Source organism: Magallana gigas, chromosome 6, assembly GCF_963853765.1.
Source record: "Magallana gigas chromosome 6, xbMagGiga1.1, whole genome shotgun sequence".
Classification (NCBI taxonomy): Eukaryota; Metazoa; Mollusca; class Bivalvia; order Ostreida; family Ostreidae; genus Magallana; species Magallana gigas.
This window is the reverse complement of record NC_088858.1, coordinates 34,389,424-34,410,525: the sequence shown is the minus strand read 5'-3', so window position 1 is coordinate 34,410,525 and position 21,102 is coordinate 34,389,424. Positions and strand designations below refer to the sequence as shown.

General features: G+C 37.6%; 1 protein-coding gene across 7 annotated transcripts in view; it reads right to left on the bottom strand.

Annotated features, from left to right (window-relative positions):
• Positions 1–352: 352 nt before the first annotated feature.
• Positions 353–21,102, bottom strand: part of LOC105345667 (cytoplasmic dynein 1 heavy chain 1) — a 40,543-nt gene continuing 19,793 nt past the window's right edge. Inside the window, exons 41-90 of one of the 7 annotated variants that reach the window (XM_011453917.4) lie at positions 20,883–21,095; positions 20,540–20,692; positions 20,227–20,312; positions 19,920–20,076; positions 19,578–19,796; positions 19,058–19,261; positions 18,704–18,871; positions 18,032–18,265; positions 17,626–17,800; positions 17,385–17,538; positions 17,020–17,185; positions 16,627–16,790; positions 15,925–16,111; positions 15,371–15,634; positions 14,841–15,145; positions 14,418–14,700; positions 14,022–14,201; positions 13,669–13,822; positions 12,842–13,037; positions 12,060–12,177; positions 11,632–11,847; positions 11,256–11,394; positions 11,009–11,109; positions 10,696–10,880; positions 10,320–10,389; positions 10,061–10,207; positions 9,846–9,935; positions 9,673–9,733; positions 9,314–9,567; positions 8,956–9,087; positions 8,742–8,836; positions 8,448–8,628; positions 8,273–8,348; positions 7,977–8,137; positions 7,667–7,778; positions 7,220–7,404; positions 6,941–7,054; positions 6,654–6,824; positions 6,427–6,528; positions 6,193–6,311; positions 5,869–5,975; positions 5,504–5,673; positions 5,364–5,387; positions 4,170–4,362; positions 3,554–3,696; positions 3,148–3,258; positions 2,817–2,874; positions 2,350–2,446; positions 2,197–2,208; positions 353–1,773 (exon numbers count right to left, since the gene is read on the bottom strand). In XM_011453917.4, coding sequence (XP_011452219.3) covers positions 1,602–1,773; positions 2,197–2,208; positions 2,350–2,446; positions 2,817–2,874; positions 3,148–3,258; positions 3,554–3,696; positions 4,170–4,362; positions 5,364–5,387; positions 5,504–5,673; positions 5,869–5,975; positions 6,193–6,311; positions 6,427–6,528; positions 6,654–6,824; positions 6,941–7,054; positions 7,220–7,404; positions 7,667–7,778; positions 7,977–8,137; positions 8,273–8,348; positions 8,448–8,628; positions 8,742–8,836; positions 8,956–9,087; positions 9,314–9,567; positions 9,673–9,733; positions 9,846–9,935; positions 10,061–10,207; positions 10,320–10,389; positions 10,696–10,880; positions 11,009–11,109; positions 11,256–11,394; positions 11,632–11,847; positions 12,060–12,177; positions 12,842–13,037; positions 13,669–13,822; positions 14,022–14,201; positions 14,418–14,700; positions 14,841–15,145; positions 15,371–15,634; positions 15,925–16,111; positions 16,627–16,790; positions 17,020–17,185; positions 17,385–17,538; positions 17,626–17,800; positions 18,032–18,265; positions 18,704–18,871; positions 19,058–19,261; positions 19,578–19,796; positions 19,920–20,076; positions 20,227–20,312; positions 20,540–20,692; positions 20,883–21,095 — 7,578 coding nt within the window. In that variant the 3' untranslated portion in view covers positions 353–1,601. Of the gene's footprint in view, positions 1,774–2,196; positions 2,209–2,349; positions 2,447–2,816; positions 2,875–3,147; positions 3,259–3,553; positions 3,697–4,169; positions 4,363–4,878; positions 4,894–5,363; positions 5,388–5,503; positions 5,674–5,868; positions 5,976–6,192; positions 6,312–6,426; positions 6,529–6,653; positions 6,825–6,940; positions 7,055–7,219; positions 7,405–7,666; positions 7,779–7,976; positions 8,138–8,272; positions 8,349–8,447; positions 8,629–8,741; positions 8,837–8,955; positions 9,088–9,313; positions 9,568–9,672; positions 9,734–9,845; positions 9,936–10,060; positions 10,208–10,319; positions 10,390–10,695; positions 10,881–11,008; positions 11,110–11,255; positions 11,395–11,631; positions 11,848–12,059; positions 12,178–12,433; positions 12,630–12,841; positions 13,038–13,668; positions 13,823–14,021; positions 14,202–14,417; positions 14,701–14,840; positions 15,146–15,370; positions 15,635–15,924; positions 16,112–16,626; positions 16,791–17,019; positions 17,186–17,384; positions 17,539–17,625; positions 17,801–18,031; positions 18,266–18,703; positions 18,872–19,057; positions 19,262–19,577; positions 19,797–19,919; positions 20,077–20,226; positions 20,313–20,539; positions 20,693–20,882; positions 21,096–21,102 lie in introns of all 7 variants that reach the window. The other 6 variants (XM_066087927.1, XM_066087926.1, XM_066087928.1 and 3 more) reach the window with 6 other exon arrangements.

Genomic DNA, 21,102 nt, shown 5'->3' with positions numbered 1-21,102 from the left:
CCGGAATCTTCACGGCCCCTAGCGGTGGGATCTACGTGTTCGACTGGACAATTCTTGCATGGGGAGGTCAATATGCCTACACCTCACTATTTGTTAATGACAAGTTTAAATCATGGAGCCACTGTCATGAGCTGAATTCTAAAACATTCCTTCCCTGTAGCAAAATGACGGTAGTGAAGCTAAACTGTGGAGATAGAGCTTGGATAGGAGTTTACAGTGGAACAGCTAATATAATGAATCAGTATACGTCATTCTCTGGTTATAAACTGTAATCAACAATGCAGAATCGCGAGTCTTTTCTTGTTTACAGTTCTTACAAAGCAATGCTTCAAGTGTATGGAAAAACAAAAAACAAGCTAGATATATTTAATAAGCAAAAGATAGTCCTTACCAAAATTAATCAATTCTAATACATCAGATATTAAAAAAATTCCAAAATTTAAAGGGACTTAGACACGATTTGACATAAAATTTTCAAATTTTATTTTTCCATTTTTAATGTTTATAATGATAAATATTGAAGTTCATAATGCTATGTCAAAATTGGGAAGTCAAATATCAAGTTATAAGCAAGATACAGAGTTCATAATTCTTTGTTTTGTAAACAGAGCTCAAATATTGTCATTTTTTTTTTTTTTTACATAATTGTGTTGTATTGGTGTAAGTTTCAATCAAATGTTACTTTCTTTCGTTGATAATAGTATTTATGAAGATATTGAATTAGTTTAAATTGTTTTTCACATGTCATTTTGTCTAAAAATGGCAATTCTCTACATTACATTTTTGTAAACAACTATAAGACTCGAGCTTTGTTTACATAACAATCAATTCTTACCTCTGTATCTCGCTTGTACATGTAACTTGACTTTAACTTTCAATATTTTGGTCAATCATTTAAAATGCACCAGTAAACAAATTTATACATATTAATAAAAATAAAATATTTGATCTCAAATCGTGTCCAAGTCCCTTTAAGGTACATGTAGTATGGGACACCTCCATATTGTGACATTGTACTTCATATTGAAATGAACAATTAAATCAAATATAATTCTATAAATGTTTTCTTTCCCAGAGTGTTATCTAACAATCTGTAAGAGGCAAGTCTGAAGCTTTTATAATTCTTACCGTTCCAACAATTTTTTAAAAATACATGTATATTCTTTGGCCAAACATTTTAAAATTTGAAAAAAACTAAATTGGTTAAAGTATTTTGCTTATGTACTATTACTAACAATAATATCGACAGGTGTCCTATACCACCTTGAGAAACACAAATCTGAACACTTGATCCAAATAAAATATATTTCAAGTTCAAAACCCACTGCCACAAAACAAACATAATATTTAAATTTATGATATTAATATCAAATTTAGCAACTAAAATAATGTACACTTTACATTTTCCTGTGCAAATGCAAAAAAAAAAAAATAGACAATAAATAATATTTTCATAAAGATCTTTCACAGTTATCAAAAATCCTTTTTTTCAAATGCTATTTTACCATTAAATGTCTTAATACATGTATGCACATTCTCATATGCTAGACAAAACATTAGGTTACTGTCAGTCAGACAACACTAAAGTTTATTAGTCACATTTATCCCAGATCTGAGGAGATGATGGCCACTCCCCTCTCGTAGAAGCTGTGGTCCTTGCCCGACCCTTCTCCCTCTGTGTCAAAGTCCAGCGTGAACAGTAGGTGGGAGCGGGTGGCATTCAGATAGACTGGGAGGGTCACCTTACCCGCCACCACTTTGTCTGCATCGGTCCTGGAAAACAACATAAGCTCCGTCAGAACCACAAACGATAAAATATAGATTTTTGCAAAAGCTTCATCACAAATCCTTGAAAAAGCACTCAATTTTTTTCTTGTGATTTTAATGTAATTTTTTTTTGGCTCTGAAGCAACACAGCAAACAATTGAAGCTACACATAGAAACATGAAATCATTATAATAATTCTAAAATAATTTAATTTGTCAAAAAAATAATAATTTCAGGCTTGCTTAGCACAGTATTTATGTGGTTTTTTATGTGTTTTTTTTTGTTCTGTACAAACATGGAAATTCCGTCCCACTTTTTCTTGATTATATAATAACAGAACAGGGACAAATTTGAAGGACACAATAGACAAACTGAGGCAGTATAGGGCAAGTGAACAACGAAACTACAAGGCAACTACAGTCACATTACCTGGTATAGACACTGAGAGAATGAAAGAAGAAAAAACACTACTGTACACATTGATAAACTTCATCATGTATCACTAAAAGGTGCACAATATAAAACAAATATGTATCTACAGAGATCAGAATCAGAGAAGTTTGACAGAGATCTTGTACACACCTGATCCAGCGGAGCAGGGTGACTGGCAGCTCGGTGGAGATTGTGGTGCTGAGCTGTAGCTTGTTCTTCTTACAGGTAGCTCCCTGAAGCTTTAGACCTACAATATTAATGAAAATTTCATTAAGAATTTTGATATACTTCAGGATTTATAATGATAGCAACAGTTGATGTTTCCAAAATTTCGCTACAGAGGTTTACATACCCGGTACACCTCCAACATGTTAAAGTCATTGATAGGTACAATACATTAACATCAACCTGAATATTTCTTGCATGCATTTACATTTAATAATTGCAACTGTTTTTTTCACCACTTTGTTATTCATCCCTAACTCACACATAAACGAAAAGTATTATCATATACAATGGAATCAATTAAACATTGTAAACAGCTATTATAATGGCAGTAAGATTAAAAATTCTTGTTTGTATAAAGCATGATTCTGGTCATGAGCACCATTTCCCACCTTTAACACTGAAGCTGCAGGCATCCATCGACTCCCCAGCATTATCCAAGACTCTCACCTGTAAACAAAGGTACATATCAGTGAATACAGTGAAAAAAAAATCAATAAATATGTACATGTATATCACAAAATACTTTTGCAGTATACATTTGTTAAAAACAACAAATTCCTACTGCTTCAATCACAATGCATTGGCATTTAAAGTACAAGTTGAATTAAAACTTAATTGCTCATTGACATTCATAAGTATGCCAGGTAAGAAGTTTGGTGACAATCATCCTTTTAAAACATTATATCTATTAAGATACATTTAGTAAGTAGTATGACTTACATCCAGGTAGAGCTCCTCCAGAGACCAGCTGTTGGCCTGGGCCACATATTGTCTGGTGGCGGTGATGTAGGCCTCAGGAATAAACAGGCCTCCCAACCATACATTGAAATTCTACAAACAGAAAACAAGATACACATGTAAATGCATTATCCTAAAAACAATGTACAAAAGTACTATTTGGTATGATGCGTTATAAATTTATCAAAACCTAATTGCACTACAAAATGAGAATCCAACATTTCAGATAATAACATATGACCGACTGACTTGATTTTGCCCAGCTGTAATTACCATATGGATCACCTGATGTTGACCACATCTAATGACCCTATATGACCTGATGTTGACCCCTGTAATGACCCTATTTGACCTGATGTTGACCCCCACTATGTACCAGGACCTGTACCTTGAGTTCCTTGGTGCCCCCCTGCTGGGTGGTCTGGACTATGGCCTGGAGCTGTTTGACTCTGAGGGAGAAGTCGGTGATCCACTGGATCACAGTGATACCCTGGGGTACTGTGTATCTTCTCCACGACTGAGGGATAATACCTACAAACAACATTGACATTATTTTGACACATCACTTCAAACAAGAGGGCAAGACCACCGATTTTAAAAGGCACACTTGATTACTGTGGAATCATTAAATTTCGTGGGGGCCAATTTTCGTGGATGACTTAAATTTTACAGGTTCGTGGGGACGTAATTTCGTATATTCATATATATCTACAAAAGGGAATATGACTTTATTACCCTAATTCATCAATTCGTGATGGATGTTATTTCGTGGATGAGAGGTACCCACGAATTCCACGAAAAATGAGCCACCACGAAATCTAATGATTTCACAGTACTTAATTTTGTAAGTTGTGTAAATTTTGATACAAATTAACAAACAAAATTATTTCCTTTCATTCAACAGGAACATGTACTTTTGTCCAACTGTTTAACCCAAAACAGGTCAATTTATATGTTACAATGAAGAAATATAAGACAACGAATAGAACAGACTAGGCCTGTACCTCTGGACAGGTCAGCCATCATGGAGCGGTGGTGGTTGGTGGGCTTCTTGTCAGCCTGACAGATCAGCATCACGTCCTGTAGGTCCTGGCGTATGTCCTGTAACAGCCGTGCCCCAAGGTTGACCTCTCTCTCAAAGAAACGGAACAAGGGGTCTTTGATGTTGTCAGCTGTCCTCTTCAGGGCTCCAACTGCCTGTAAAATTTTAAAATTACGATGACATAGGAAAAATAACCCAGTACTATATGCATACTTGCTGTAAGTTTATACTCAGGTTATGTATTAATTCAGTTATTATTAAAGTTAGTATTATTGCATCAACAGATGGAGAAATTTATCCCAGTCCACCAGAATTTAAAATAAATTAATCAAAATTTATAATAAAAATTGAACAAAAAATCACCTTAAACAGAAATACCCTTTCTCTAATAAAGCCCATTGTCTTTGTAATAGTGTGCAATGCATTTAATGCAAAGTGCTGAATGAATTGTAGAATTTGTAGAACATGTTTACATGTAATTATATGGTCTGAAGGATCAAATCTATATTTTCATTTTGTGGAATGGTTAAATATGGTTCCTCTTGTATTATCATCTTAATTGAAAGCAGGTGCAGTACGTAGAATACTTGGGACTACAGGGGTATTTTCATGAGACATGAGGGGAAAATTCTTTCATCAGGGTCCTTTGAAAGTAAATTTTACAAACTTACCAAATCCAATGAATCCTGTAGTGATATTAGTTGTTACAGAAGAAAGTTAATAAAGGAATCTATGAGCATGTACATGTACTTGAATGAATAGAGAAATGTGAATGAGATGATTAACGTGATAAAAATCAAGTTCATCATGTAATGAAAATTATACAATGTAATTGAAATTGAAACCTATAATGCATATTAAGATGATAGACGAAACATTCCAATTGCAGTAATATGTATAAATATGATACAGGGAACAAAAAATGAAAAAAAGAAAGATTGTAACTGATTCACAGCAAAGATTGCTATAATACTTTGCACTTGCTGCTGTTCAATCCAATGCAATATATGTAAGGCTGTTTGCAATATAAAGCTTCCATAGACTGAATTGAAACTTAGAAAAAAGATAATACATATATGATCCAGTGGAGTCCAATTTGCATAGTACATGTACATCATATGATTAAAAGGAAAAAAATTCAAGCCTGGAGTCTAACCTGTCCTTCTTTAAAAACAGAAATCTGCAAGATTGTTAAGATGAACATAAACACGTAAATTCTTACTTATCAACAACTATATATCTTAAATTTCTACAAGTGAACATGTAAGCAGTACTGAATGGCAGACAATCCTTTACCTTGGGGATCAGGGACATCCAGGTGGACACGGAGGTGTGGAGGGTCCTCATCCAGGCGGGTCGACCGTCGGCCATCACCTTGTCCTCGTCGTCGGGGGAAGCCCCATAGGCCAGGTCATCATCCTCCTCCATCAGCTGCATCTTCATCAACTTCGCTATCAGGTTGGATCCTGTAAGGGAATAACACATGTACATGTGCTATATCTCCTCTTGTTTTTTCTCCGATTATATCATCAGCATACAACAGTTATTTATATTACGTTTTGTACATTGTAAATCAATTCTAGGACGAACCAAATAATTTTGTCTTTTTTTCAATTACATCAAAATAAAAGCATGCTGTAGTCTACTTGGACCTAGCCTACCTAGATTTGTTCTCAGCACCTTCTCGGCATTGTTGGGCAGACCCAGCCAAGCCGGAGTCTGACTGTCATTCTCCAGGACGTCAGCAAACTGTACAAACTGCTCTCTCCTGAAATTCCACACCCACCCATTAACAACACCTCAAGGCAGCAATAATCACAGGACACAATGTGTATCAAAAATAGTGCAATGTCAAGCAATTTCAGCCAATCCTAATTTTGCATCAGATTTTCTTTTAAGTTAGCTCAAAAAAAATTTGATATGCCATTTTTAAAGATTCCTTTTGTTCTAATACATGCAAGTTTTGATTATAAAAGTGGTCTTACTGGACTCCATCAGGCATGATGATCTTCTTGCCATGTCCATCTACATTACCCACCAGAGTGAATTCACCCTCAAAGCTCTTGGGTGTGAACAACTTCTCAATGAAAGTGGTCAACAGTCTCTGTAAAATATCAAATGCAATATTAATACTGTATAAGAAAAGCTTCAAAACTTAAACTTCGTGAAAGTACATGAATGGATCAAACATTCTGCAATACAGGTACATGACTGCATACCTGATCAAACTCATTGTCGATTTTGCCTCCATAAATACATTGCGAAAGCAGAGTTTTAATGGCATCCCATGGAACTTTTTCTGGAGGAAGATTGGTTCGTCCCTGAAAATAATTGCAAATACATGTACTATATCTATGTATGATGATAAAACAAAGATTAAATATAATATGTCATAGTTTATACGTCGAAAAGCAGATTTGTTATTTCCCATCAAAAAATAAATTACCATAGCAACAGAGTCAATCCAGGTATCAAGCATGTCACAGGCCACTTTCAGGTCAGACTCAGTAAACTCGTACTTCTTGGCCCATCCAAGGGGCGTGTATCTCATCCTCTCCTGTACAATAGCATGGAGCCAGGCCAACAGGAAGTAGAGACGGGATCTCTCATTGGGAGTCTGTCAACAGACACAGAATTAGCAAATTACATTTGGCACAGAAACATATGATTGTAAATAATTCTATTTTACATGTACCGGTACTCTTTTATGGAATTATTAAGTTAGATTCCTACCCTGCACATGCGCGATGCTGGAACAGTGTTGAAAGTCCTGGACAAGTTAGCTGATACTCCTGGCGGGGGCTCAAACACAAAGATACGTCCAGCTCGCAATAGGTTGGAGGGAAGCTACAATCATATTTTCAAATCAACTCATAAACTGCTCTACATTCTACTTTCAAAACATCAAAGGAAATCCGAAACCTACAAAACTTTTCTCCTTACAAAAACATCTATCTTCTTCACTATGTTTCACCAAATTTCATAAAACTTGGATCTACAAGTATTGTTTACCCTGGGGTTGATCTCCATGGTCAGGAACAGCCTGAAGTTGGGGTGGGGGGTCAGACTGTGGAGCTTTTTCTCCAGGGACACCAGCCAGTTGGGGGCCAGGTGGACATTCTTCAGCATGACCCAGCGACCTGATTTGCTGGAGGCATTGATGGCTTTGTCAGCCTGGGTAAATCCCTCAGCCGAACCTAACAATGGATCAAACATGAATTCTCATCAGTAATGAAACCTAAACTTTGAAACTTACTGCATCAACATTTAACCATACACATGTATTTCTATGTTGAAGTTCATTGTCTATGTATGTTAAAGTTCATGGCCTAATGCAGGTTTTTGTTGTTTTAAGTCCCCAATGCACATCTAATTTGCATTAGATGTATTGTTTTTTTTCAATTTAAAATTATGCACAAGGACATTTGTATGAATTGACAGAGATAACAGGTGTCGTACCAATTGCAATAGATGTCAGCTGTTTTCCCAACTCTGCAGCCAGGTCATCGACCCATCCACTGGCATCGTATCCTGGCACGGAACACATCAAGACAGGGGTGTTGGCCTTTATCTGGTGAAATATTAACATTATTAGAAATTCTATTGCATAGGATGTAACCTTTACATGCTTATGAACTGGTGGTACAGGTGTAAAGATATTAATATATAAGAAAAACAATCTACTTTGGATTACTTGATATTTAGACAGAAATTTTTGGTCTTCGGTTTTATTCTTCACAAATTAAAGCTAAAAATCATGATAAATCACCTCATTCTCAACAATGGAGGACAGCTGAAGCTCCTTTTCTGCAGTGTGTAAGAAGGTGTTTCCGAGGACCTTCTCCACGAACACACGAGCCATGGATGTGGTTCTGTCAGGTCTAAAGGCCTGGATGGTCAACAGTCCATGAACAGCCTTACAGACCGGGCCTACAAGCAAAACAACACAGCATTGTAACTACGGTTTGTATCATCTTTTGGGCAAGGCTTGAATGAAAATGTACAAAAAATCCTGACAGAGTGCAAAATATCTCTTTCCGAAATTAAAAGGTTTTGTTTCCTTACTGAATGATTTATCTTCATTCCATACTGGTACAACATCCAGTTCAGGAGTAGCACTATCCAACCATGACTGGAATTCCTGAAATATCAAATTCAGTGGGTAATGCAAAACTACATGCAATAAGAAATCAACATCAATAAAACCTAAGGTGGGAAAATCTTTAAACTTGGAACCTACTGAACTATCCTTGACCTTCTGTACAAGGTCTTTGAAAGCTCGGTGTTTGGTGAGCCTCATCATGGCCGACTGTTGCTGTGGCGATAACCCCTTAATTTGGGGCGCAGATTTCTCCCCAAGTCCAAGCAGGGCCTCTTGACTCCTCATGAACATGATAAACTCGTCCTCATAGGTTGACTCACTGAAATTCATGGCAACACATTTATTTTTACAGTCGATTTTGTTCAGTAAATTCAATTCAAACGGTCCCTAACTAATCAAACTATTTTTTTTTCGGTGCAACTTTTTTTGTACCTTTGCATTCCCTTCAGATAGATTCTAGCCAGCTGGATGGCAAAAGTGACTCTGTCTTCATACAACATGCCTCTTCCAACCCTGTTATATGTTTCCTGTAAATCATATCCAAATAGAAAATGTTTAATATAGGATATACATCATGCACATGTACAGGTATGCAAACTAAGGATTTAATCTCATTGTACATGTATGTATAAACACACTGACTGACCTGGAACAGTTCATTGGTGATGATGGAGAGACGGGCAGCATACTCCTTGACCCCGGTCAGTTTGTTACTCTGCAGCACTGAGTGGAAAATCTCCAGGAACAGTTGTAGCGAGTACTGGTACAGGAAGTGAACCTAGAAACAACAAAATCAACGAAATGATTGCATACTTAAGTCACAGTGACAACTGTAAGCACATTTATAAGCATATCTTGCAAATATTTTATGGTAAATGAAAAGAAGTAACTGAACTTGGCGATTTTACCAACATTTTATTTTGTGGTCTTCATACAAAATAATTCACTGTAAAATAAATTGACATAAATGTCTTATAAAAAGAGAGTGGACACTTTCTTGTTACCTGTTGGAGGGCCTCCATGGAGAAGTAGATGCTGCTACAGGAAGTGGCCAGGGAAACGTACTGCTGGGACGTGGTCTCCACCTCCGCCATTATCACATCCGTCTCCTCCACCTTGCGGGCCACCTCTGACGCTTCCTTCTTCAGGGTCTCAAGGTGACTGATGATGCTGTCATCGTCCAGGATCTTACCCTTAGAGGCGTTCAGAGCTTGGAGCAGGGACTTCTCCAAATGGCGGAGTTTCAACTGGAATTCACCTGAAAAACACAAATACAGTGTACATATACATGTACATGCACGTGATCATAAAATCATAATCAACACTGTTTTAATATAAATGCATAGAACAGATCACTGCCTACCTTGTAATTTCAAAAGGTCTGATCTCTTGGCATCAACATCTGGTCTCTCAGACTTCAACACCTGTTAAGGGAAAAACAATATACATGATTGTATACATATGTTCTTTTATAAACAATGTTTAAAACCAACTGCAAATGTCCGTCAGTGTGTGCGAGTTGATTTAACATATTACCTGGTTCAAGCACTGGTCTTGTAAACTTCCTCTGGTTACTGTGAAGTTGACAAAAGTCACCCTAGAGCACAAATCTGGAGGGAAGTCAGCCTATTAACAAAACAAAATTAAAATTATTTCATGGTCATGGTCAATAACATACAGCATACCAATTCAAAACATAATATGTTTTCTACTGCTTACAGAATACAGACACTACATTGAGATTATCTTACATTAGGGTTCCTAGTTGAGAGGAAGATGGTGAATTTTGGGAAGAAATCAATCTCTTGATCTCCCAGGGTAATCAATATACGTCCTCCAGTCTTCCTCAACTCACGGTTCAACACAGGGTTCAGGATAGGGTCATAGCTCTCCACATCCTGTGATTCAAAGATTAAATGTACCAATGCATGAAAACTCTATTCAGTTAATGTTTCATAACATAATTGTAACAATGTAAAAGCATATGAAAATGCTCTGGATTTTACAAACCTGCACAAGTAGAGGGTTTCCAAATCTGATTGCACTCTCAAGATTCTTTCTAAATGCATCATCCAGGAAACTGAATTCAAAGATACAAAGATATCATATCTATTTAGTGACATATACATACAGTTATATACATGTAAATTGCTAATATCTCTCTAATCAATACTGTTGATGCACATATTTTCATTGAGTCAAAATTTCATGATTTTTAAACCAAATAAAATTTCATTGGCATTTAATATCATCATATCGTAATCTCTTTGTAATCATTAATACTTGGGTTAAAAATTCGTCATGGATTTAATTTCGTTGATTTATACTGCCAACGAAAATAACGAAATTTAAATCCTCAACAAATATTTTATAAAGTTTTATATACCTTGTCTTTTTAATGCTCTTCTCCTTGTATTCGTTCATGAGGAACTCGGTGGCCTGTCCCGAAGGGTCAATGACCAGGGGGTACCTGTTGAACCTCTTCAACATGATGGCGTTCTCAGTACACAGGTCATCAGCCGGCAAAGTATTGGCGGTCCATCTGGCCCTCTCATCTGCATTGGACAGGTACTAAAACACAAACAGAGACCAATCAAAATGACAACATTCTCACAATGATACATGTACAAATGACGTAAATACAAACAATGCATAAGAAATGTTAGAGACTACTTTAATACTATTTTTCGTGTACATACTTCAACTCTGGCTAGGTCACTCCTGAACTGTAAACTGGCAGTCTGCAGATGTGATGTCCAAGATGTAAATAGGTTCCTTCTCATCTGCTGATCAAAGTACCCTACAAAGTACAACACAAAACACTAAAATTACAGTTCTTACAATGATGGAATCTTACAACTAATAACTTCTGGTCGGGATGCATTTCCTTTTGCAATGTCATCACCATAGCGGTGTTATATACAGTCTATCAATACATAGACTTACCTGCATATGCCATGAATGCTGAGGAGAGGAGCACATCTCCCACAATGGTGGACATCTGGCTCTTGAATGTCTCGCTGCTGGACTCCCATCTCTGTTTCTCATCATCCAAACTCTTCAACAAGGCAATACTTCTCTCCACCTAAAAAGAAGCAAATCAATGTTACAGATATTTTTTTTCTACAAAATATAACGAATTTATTACTCACAACTTTATTATTTTTTTCGTATCCTTTTTGTGTAAGATATTCTGCCTTTACAAGCTTTTCAGATTATTTTATACCAAAACTACATACAAATATTTCATCAATTTCTTCATCAGGAACTTTCCTGTTTTCTTTCTATTTATGTCTGTACATGTATTCAGATATAGCCCCACCTTTGCCTCCACGTTGGACAGGTCTGTCTTGATGGCCTGGGCCTGACTGATCAGCAAGGCGTACTCCTCCTTGTAGCGGGCTATGCTCTTCTCCAGGCCGGCTATGGTCTTGTTCACCTCCTCCGCCTTCTGCTGGTTCTCCTGGGCCTGTGTCTCTAGGTCCTTCAGTTCGTTCCTCAGTGGATCAATCCTCTTCAGCATGTCAGCGTAATTAATCTGTGTGGGCAAAGTAACAATTTAAATAAAAACAATCTCCTACAAATCATTAAAAAAAAAGTAGAGATTTATATCACCCTGATCATTAAATTTTCTCGCAAAATTTTTGTTTTGTTTCAACTTATGTATTTTACAAGCATCTTATTCTCATTAAATATAAATATTTCTCCATCATCTCATACAGAATTATTTTAAACCTCCTCCTTACACACCTGTGCAATGGCCCATTTAACCATAGGACCACAGGCCAAGCTGGCTCTGTTCACCTTCTCGTAGTTGTAGTCTGGGTTAGAAAGGTACTTGTTCTTCATCTTTGAACGAATTTCATCCCTGAAAAAAATTCAAAGAGCATGAACACTGTACCAAAATAATATTGATGGACATGGGTAGTGCATGATCCTCAAATCAACAAAATAACACGTCTCATGAAGAGAAATACAAATCATCCTTTCTTAATAGTCTTAGTAGTCGAGCATTGTAACAATCTTGCATTTACAGTGTATTTATGAAACATAAACAATTTCATAACTCGTTTGTTTAATTCTTCAATAAAAAAATACACTTCATGTACTTCCATTACACTTACGTTATGTCTTGCGTTTGCATTTTTACAATGTTAGGAACAAAACTATCCTTCATTATGTTAGTTCGAATAGCTCTCCAGTCTTGTGCATTCTCCCCCAACAGCAAACAGATGGCCTCCACAGCCATCTTAACTGCTGGAGGCGGGTTGCTCATGGTACGAATCTCGACCAAGTCTTTTTTCTTTATACCCTTAACCGCTAGCATTAAGAGATGAAAAGAGAGAATAGTGCAATAACTTGCTTTAAAATTGGCAATAGTTTCCCTGCACATGAATTTCTACCTGTTAGCACACTACACAATGGTAGATTAAGGTTAAACCTTTCCTTCATGAATTGAACTCTCACTTGTTAGCTCTAGAATTCATGTGGAAGGAAAAGGTTGCCGTCACGAGGATATAAACAGAACTTACGAGATGTCGTCGGTTGTGAAATGGACAATTGTGGAGATAAAGTTCTCGCGCATGATGATACCGCGGAGTGACTTCCACTCTAAGTCGGTTTCTCCCAACAGGGTACATATAGATTCAATGGCAATTTTCACAACTGGTGGGGGGTTGGGCAAAGACTTGACCTCAACTAAGTGTTGTTTCTTGATGGACTTAACAGCTAGGTTAAAACAAGGACAAAATAAGATTGAAAACTTCATGCACAAAGTAAAAGATAATTACAATAAAAATAACTAAATGATAGTAAGCATATATGGAGGACAGTCATATGCAGGTTACATGTACAGGATATATTCACTGCATGCTGATCACTATAAAGTTATATTTCTAATATTAACAAAAAAATTTATGGAATATTTACATCGAGATATTTTTTGTGCATATACATGTATATTAATGTCGATATTGATAACACAATTTTTACTTTTCAATTGTATTACATGCAAAGCTAATGAAATACATGATTTACAAGAATAATTGAAATCATAAAAACAATATGCACGTTGTTTTTTTTGCTTTCTACGATTTATTAAAAAGTATTTTTCTTTTTCTGACAACAAGCAAGTCTAAAAGAACCAACACTTTTTAAATGGGCATCATGGTATTTATTAAATTAAGACAACAAAATGATGAAATTTTTCATAGAGAATACATCAGTTATGGTACTCAACATGTATGTTAACATTATCAGTGTATTCAATAATTCACAGACTACCTATATTTCATAAATAATTACAATATTATCACAATTGACCATTGCTCCCCTCCCTGGTTTCCCCACTGTAACTGACCTTGCTGGGCCTCAATGACGGCTGGCTCGACCTGCGCCAGGTCCGCCTTGACATCGTGTTGTTTCACATCTATGACCTTGGTCTGCTCCATCAGGGCCGTCTGGATGTCCTGGGACATTACCTTCTTGGCTTCAGCTTCTTGTTGGTCTTTGACCTACAATGAGACGCATAATATTATAAATTCATCTTCTCAGAGTCCACAATTGAAAACAAATTTCTATGCCAATGTCTGCTGTATGTTTCAAATTCCTAAAGTGAAAACAACTTTTAACTCTCTGCATTTACCAAATTCTTTCATTGTACATGCATATGTAATACACTAACTAGTTTATGGGGTTAGCTGACGGACTTACCATTTGCTTGAGCTTGGCGTTTGCGGCCGAGTTCTTTTCCTCCAGCTCCAGCCGTTTTACAGAGAGCGACTTCTGTAGCTCCTCCACCTGTTCCACTGTCTCCTTGATCTTCTGAAGACCAATGTTCAGGTGAAGCTGTTGCTCCTCCAAGTCTGATCGCTTCTCATTGTACAACTTGGCCTGTTGTGGTCAAATTCGAATATACAGTCATGTTTTATTTTACATATTAACTGCTGCAGAATATGTGTTATACAATTTTGCAAATGATGCAAAATACTTTTTTCAACTCCTCTGATTATGTATAAGACTTAGAAAAGAAGAATTTTATTCATTTTAATTATCTACAAGTGTATTGTCCATGTAAATCTACAACTGTGTTTGAATTTACAAACTTACAAAGTGGTTGATGAAGTCCAGGTAGTGTCGGGGAGTTACTGAGGTGATTCTGCCTCCTCTCTTTAGGACCCTGGAGTTGGCCTGATGCAGGGAGAGATGGACAAAGACAAAGGCATTGATGACCACTTCTCTGTGTGAGGGGTTGACCGGCAGGTTATACATGACTGGGATGTTTTGGGGAGCCATATAGTTGCCTTTCTCCAGGTCAATCTTGTTGGTGAATTCTCTTCCAACTTGGTACAAGGCGCCATTAGACCAGTCACCAAACCAGTTCAAAACACATCTGTAGATAGGGGAAAAGCATTTGATTAGTATACAAGTATTCAAAATTGTGATTTCAACATCAAGAATAAAATTCAGACATTTCTGAGGATGCAGGATATTTACAGGTGTAAATACAATAAAAAAAAAATACCCTCTTACCTGTTGAACAAGGCAGGTGAGGTGGAGGCCCGGTCCTTCAGTCCCTCTGAGGAGGGGTTCATGGTGAACACAACATGCAGGTTCTTGATGACCTGTCCTGTGAACCACTTATACAGCTCCTCCCCGGAGTCCAACATCAGTCCCTCCCTCTGGGCCCCCTCCTTACATTGGGTCATCAGCGTGGTGTACTCGTCTCCCTCAAACAGGCCAGGCACCTCTCCGTTAGCCAGCAGGGTGTTCATTCTCTCCAGGAAGCCCGAGTCTAGGACGTTGGATTCATCCATGATGAAAGCTATTTTCTCATCCTGTTTCAATTGATAAATAATAATTTGAAACAAGTGTTCCATTGAATAAAATTAGAACGTCCTACTTAGGTCAGATTTGATTGGCCTATCAGTGTTAGTGCCGTTTTCTGCTAATATGTGTACAAATACCTAAAAATCTAAATTTCATACCATTGACAGATATATCAATTCCTTTGTCTCAATAAAATTTACCCCTAATGCAAAAACTGAAATTAAAATGTTCACCTTGCATCCTGATCTTCTCAGAACATTTCTCAAATCCTCATCAAAGTCGGCAGCCGAGTACTTGTTGTGGACCTTGATCTGATAAGTGCTCAGTCCATTCATCCAGGCCACGAACCTGGACAGGGTGGTCTTCCCTGATCCGCTGACCCCTATCAACAGCACATGACCTTGGGGCTGTCGGAATATTCTGTCAATTCTCAACACATGGTCAAGGACCTCGTCAAACAACACTAAGGGAACATCCAGCTCCTCCTCATAGAAAACCTAGAAGTATAGGTACATGTAAAATAAGAAATCTTCTGCAAGTGATACTTAAATAAAAAAATAAAATGTACCATTTAGGTGAGACTGGGTTTTTAATAAAAATTACCATTATGAAAGATTTTCTAATGGGAATACATGTATTTGTATATGCTTGACATTTCAGAATATTATGTATTGATTTAGCAGAAGCTGTGTTCTGTTTAAAATGCTAAATGGGATATACATCCAGATGTAATAATATGTGTACATAAATATCAAAAGAAGTGAATTGACTTAAGAAAATATCCGACCTTTAGTCTGGCCTTGACGTATTCCCTCAGCCTCTCTCTCTCCACTGGGATGTAGTCCTTGGACAGCCAGTTACTGAATAGGATGGGTCGACAAAGGGCGGCCTCCCGGTTAATGTTGGGGAAGTTCTTCTGCGCCACAGCATCCACATTCTCATCTGTCCACCTCCTCTCCTCGTCTTCAATCAGCCTTAAATTTTCCACATCAAGAATAGAATTTAAGCACATTTTTTGTAATAATACGAGTTTATCATTATGTTGATTGATACATGTACGTAAAAGACGGATGAAACTTAAAATTACAACGAACAGAAACTCGAGCATCTTTCACAATTAAAATAAATGCATTATCCGTGTAAATTGTTCAGGCAAATACTGTGGAATCATTAGATTTCGTGGTGGCTCAATTTTCGTGGAATTCGTTGGTACCTCTCATCAGCGAATTCACATCCTCCACGAATTAATCAATAAGTGTTATAAAGTCATATTTTCTTTGTAAGTTTAACAGAATACACGAAATTACGTCCCCATGAACTTGTAAAATTTAAGCGATCCACGAAAATTGGCCCCCACGAAATTTAATGATTCCACAGTACATGTAAATCATTGGCACGAATACTTTTGCTAAATCATCTACTTAATTCAATAAAAAAAACAACATTGAAATTTGCAAACAGTGCCAATGAAGGGAATTTGAATTTTTACCTGTCTTGGAAAAGCCTTAGAGCTTCGTGAGCCCAGATTCTGACCAGCCCGTCAACATCTAGGTTATCGAGGGGCCTGAGGGCCTCACAGATTCCGCGGACCCACCGTGTCATCTCACGAGGACTGTATACATAGTGGGGCTGCATGTCCTGGGTGAACCGCTCCTGCAAAACAAAGAATCAGAATGTTAGTAGCACTGATGAGATAATTCATGCATTTTAAAATGCATTTATGTTGGATAAAATCATCTGTTATATAGAGTGCCCTACAGTACATACATTGTCTGGATCACAGTGTATACACAAATACATATCATTTTGCAAACTACTTTGCTTGGTAATCAGCCATTTAAAGTTTAGCCAAGGATCTAATTGTTCCTTTATTAATTGTTACCTGTGACATCAGGTAGAACTCCACCATTGCATTGGTCAGGGGTTCAGCGTAGGGTTTCAGACTGGGCACCAGCCTGAGCATAGCCCTGTTGAATGTTCCGTAAATCTGGGTCAATGAAATCTGTCCGGGATAATCCACATACACCACAGGGACGTGTCTCAAGAATCTACAACACCACAGCAGGACAATTAGAAACACAAGTAAATGTTGAAAGGAATGCATGCAGAAGTGCATGTAACTCTCCTATGTAACAAAGTCCAGAAAATTCAATTCTCCTACATGCAAATATTCCTCCCACATACAAATACATGTATTTGATGACCAACATGTATCAGTATAAACAATGTTTGGCAACTTCTGATTACCTGTGGGACAGAGGCTTTCTGCCAGGGTCAGTGGGTGGGTTACAGGCCCCCACAAACTGCATGCGCTCAAACTTGACCCAGGTGTGATCGGATGTCCTGTAGAATCCGCCATGCTCAAGCATCTGTCTCAGGAAAGAAATAACACGCTGGGTGTCTGGAAAAAAAATTGAAAATAAAACAATACTGTCACCTCTCTCAGACACCCTCAATTACACAGGACATTGTGGCTGCATTTACTTACTGTATTTATCCATGTTGGGCAGATTGATTTCATCACAGAACAGAACCAGCCACTTGTTCATCTGTATGGGAGACAGCACCACTCCATTAGGAGTACGTTTGTACTCGCAGTACTGGTCGAATGTCTTCAGCAGCAGTTCTGGGGTGGTAGCACTAGAGAAGTTCAGGCCAACCACCTGTCAAGGAGAGAAAATAATGATTCAGAACATCCAAATCACTGTAGAAAGTAAAAACATGTACTCGAAGATGGCAATATTCATTCTTATACCTCATCACCAAAATGCACAATTATACAAGTACGAAATCATAATTCCTCTCTATTCATTTTAAACAGCCTGTATCAAAACATTTCTCATAGCAAGTAGATTTTAATAAAATGTTCAAGTAAACATTGGGAAGATATTCACCTCCATATCAGGCAGGGACCTGAGAGCACTGAACAAGGTCATGGTTTTGCCTGACCCCGGGGGACCACACAGGACCAGGGGCTTGTGTTCGGCCAGCCAGGTATATAGCAAGGCCTCGTGCCTGACCGTGTCCACAGTAGGGATCACCACATCAGGAGCAGCCACCTTGTGGGTCTCCACTTCCACCACTGGCACCTTAGAAGTCCATGGGATCCACTCCCCAGAAATTGACACCTGTTGACAAGAAGTTTCAGATTTAATATTTATCAACATTTTAATAAGTTTCTTTGCTGAAAAAAGCTCTACAGAAGTATAGTTCACTTAGAACCAATTGTATACCGTATACCATTTCCTTTGTTTCCGATGGAAAAAATTGACACTTACTGGATTTTGAGTATTGTAAAAGTAGTTATTTACGCTGTTTGTAAAGTACACATTTTCTGGAGTTTAATAATATGCATGAGTATGAAATACCAGCTATGTGATTTACCACAGGCATGTTTTAATTTTTTTTACAAAGCGTGCAGGGGTATTTTAAGCTGTTTTAAGCTAACTGCATAACTAGTGTAAATTTCCAACATGCACAAAAAGCCAATTTTACTGAACTTGATCATGAGTATTGTTTATGTTGCATTTCTGCCTATTTGAAGAGTATATTAAAGAGCCAATTACCTCATAGTCAATGATGAGCATGTTGGCTGTAGGGGGTAGAGGGACATCTGTGATTCCCTTGATGAAGTCGCCGAGCTCCTGCCGACTCTTCAGACGTCCGTCCCCTGCCATCGACCACAGGATGGAGTAGATCAGGTACTTGGTCATGTACTTCTCCACCTGGTCTTGCTGCAAATTGAAATTCAAATGTTGAAAAAGATAAAAAATTCATATCAGAAAGCTGAAAACTCACGATTAGTGATACTACCGGTAGTACATTGAAGCTACATCTCAAGTTGATAAAGACAGTCATTATTTCTGGAGTTTTCAATACACGTATGAATAAGTTGATTCAATATTCTGTAATTTTGTTACCTGCATTGGGAAGTCGGAATGGGAGTTGTTGTAGGACAAGATGTTCCTGACTCCCTGGTTGATCATTGAGAATAGCGAGCTGAGGGCTCGGAGGCGAGTGAAGTCCATGATGTGGTCCAGGCTGACGGCGTACTCTAAAGCACGGTTCACCAGACCGTCCGAACTGAAGAATGCAGAAAGGATGGTGGCACAGTCTCTCTGAACCTGGACAAATGCAAAAACAATGTTCAATTGTATGCAGAATGATAAATCCAACTTAATGTACATGTACATTGATTCATTAACTTCAGTTATTCTACACTATCAGTAGCTATCTATAATTCTATGATTACACTGTTCCACGAAACACCTGCCAGTAGTGGGTTTTTTTTTCATCTACATCATACATGTATATTTATGCACATAACAAAACCGATAAATTCAAATGTGCAGTAGAAGTTATAAACTTGTAACCAGAACTGCAATAGAAAAGTCCCTATCTATATTCTGCCCATTAAGTAACAATGATCTACATGTATACCTGAATGGTTTTGGACAGAGTTTCCTCGTTCTCTCCCCCAAGTGTCTTGGGTGTCTCTTCCTCTCCTTCCTCCAATGATACATTCTTCAGTGTCTGGAGATAATTCTCGTAGATCATTTCGGGCGACAGGACGTCCTCACTGAACCACACCATACCACATCTACTGACTGTGGCCAGGGTGGCAAACTTCAAGTCCTGCACCTCAAACATGATTCTGACCTAGAAAGCAAAATGCAAAATACTAGTAATTCAATAGCTAATATTCACTTTTTTTCTAAAACGTGAAAATGAACATATTGTTTTTTTTCACCAACAGCAACTTCATCTGTATCAGTTTCTTACATTTGGAGGAATGCCCAGACGTTCTCCATTGGGCAAGGTCAGAAGTTTGTTTTCATCCAGCACAGAGTTCAGATTTTCTACCCACTCAGGATCTACATCACCGTCAAATATAATCCACTGCCTCTTCTGAAGTTCTCCTCTCACATTGTCAATGATCCTACATAAGATTACAGGTATTTAGAATCATCTAACTATAAACACATCGACACAATCAATAATTAATTCACAATGAAAATTCAGCAGCATGTATTCATACATCCTAGTATTACTAGTATAACATGATGGTAGAAGAACTTTGCAGACTTACTTTCTTAGTATATGTGTAAACAGACCATCAGTCCATTCTCTTGTATTTGGATCCAATGTTCCATACAGAGCCTCTTTTGAAATTGACTGCAAATAGAAACATTACACATTTTAGCTAAATTTTATCATATACAACATTTTTACACAGTATGGTACAAAATACCATCTTGCAAATTTTATTATGCTATTAAGTACCATTCTTATAAAAAACACTCTTTTAGTCTCCTAAAATATTAACAAACCCCCAGAAAGAGAGAGGAAAATGACTGAGGAAAATGACTTATTGTCAAATCATTTCTCATTAAATCTGTTACCTTTGGGTCAATGACATGAGCCACGCCCTCTGTTCCCTCCAATCTCTCCAGAGCTTTTAACAACACCTGCCACGCCTTGGATTTCCCACTACCACTAGGGCCCACCATCATCAGACCATGGTGGAGATTTGTGATCTGGAATAGCTGCAGGACCTACAATTGGAAAGATACAGGCTTTTTTTTAAAGCTTATTTATAAGAAAATTAGAAATGCAAGAATGCATTTCCATAATACATGCTACAAATTACAGTTAAATACCAAATTAACATGCAATTCTTTTGATTTTTTTTTTAAATACTTAATTTTTACAGTGAAAGTGTGAAAATTTAAAACAATGTGTTACCTTGGAAACCCACTGAGATCCTTGCTCCTCTTGTTCACCGTAGGTGAGGTACCTCTCTTTACACACTTTCTTGATTTCCCGTCGGAGGGCAGTCATCTCTGCTGGTTGATACTCAATGCCAGGGAACACGTCAGACAATAAACTGTACAGCAGTGGGATGTCTTCAGCCACCAGCTTTGGTACAACAGTCTCCATAACACTCTGTATCAGAATCTACAAA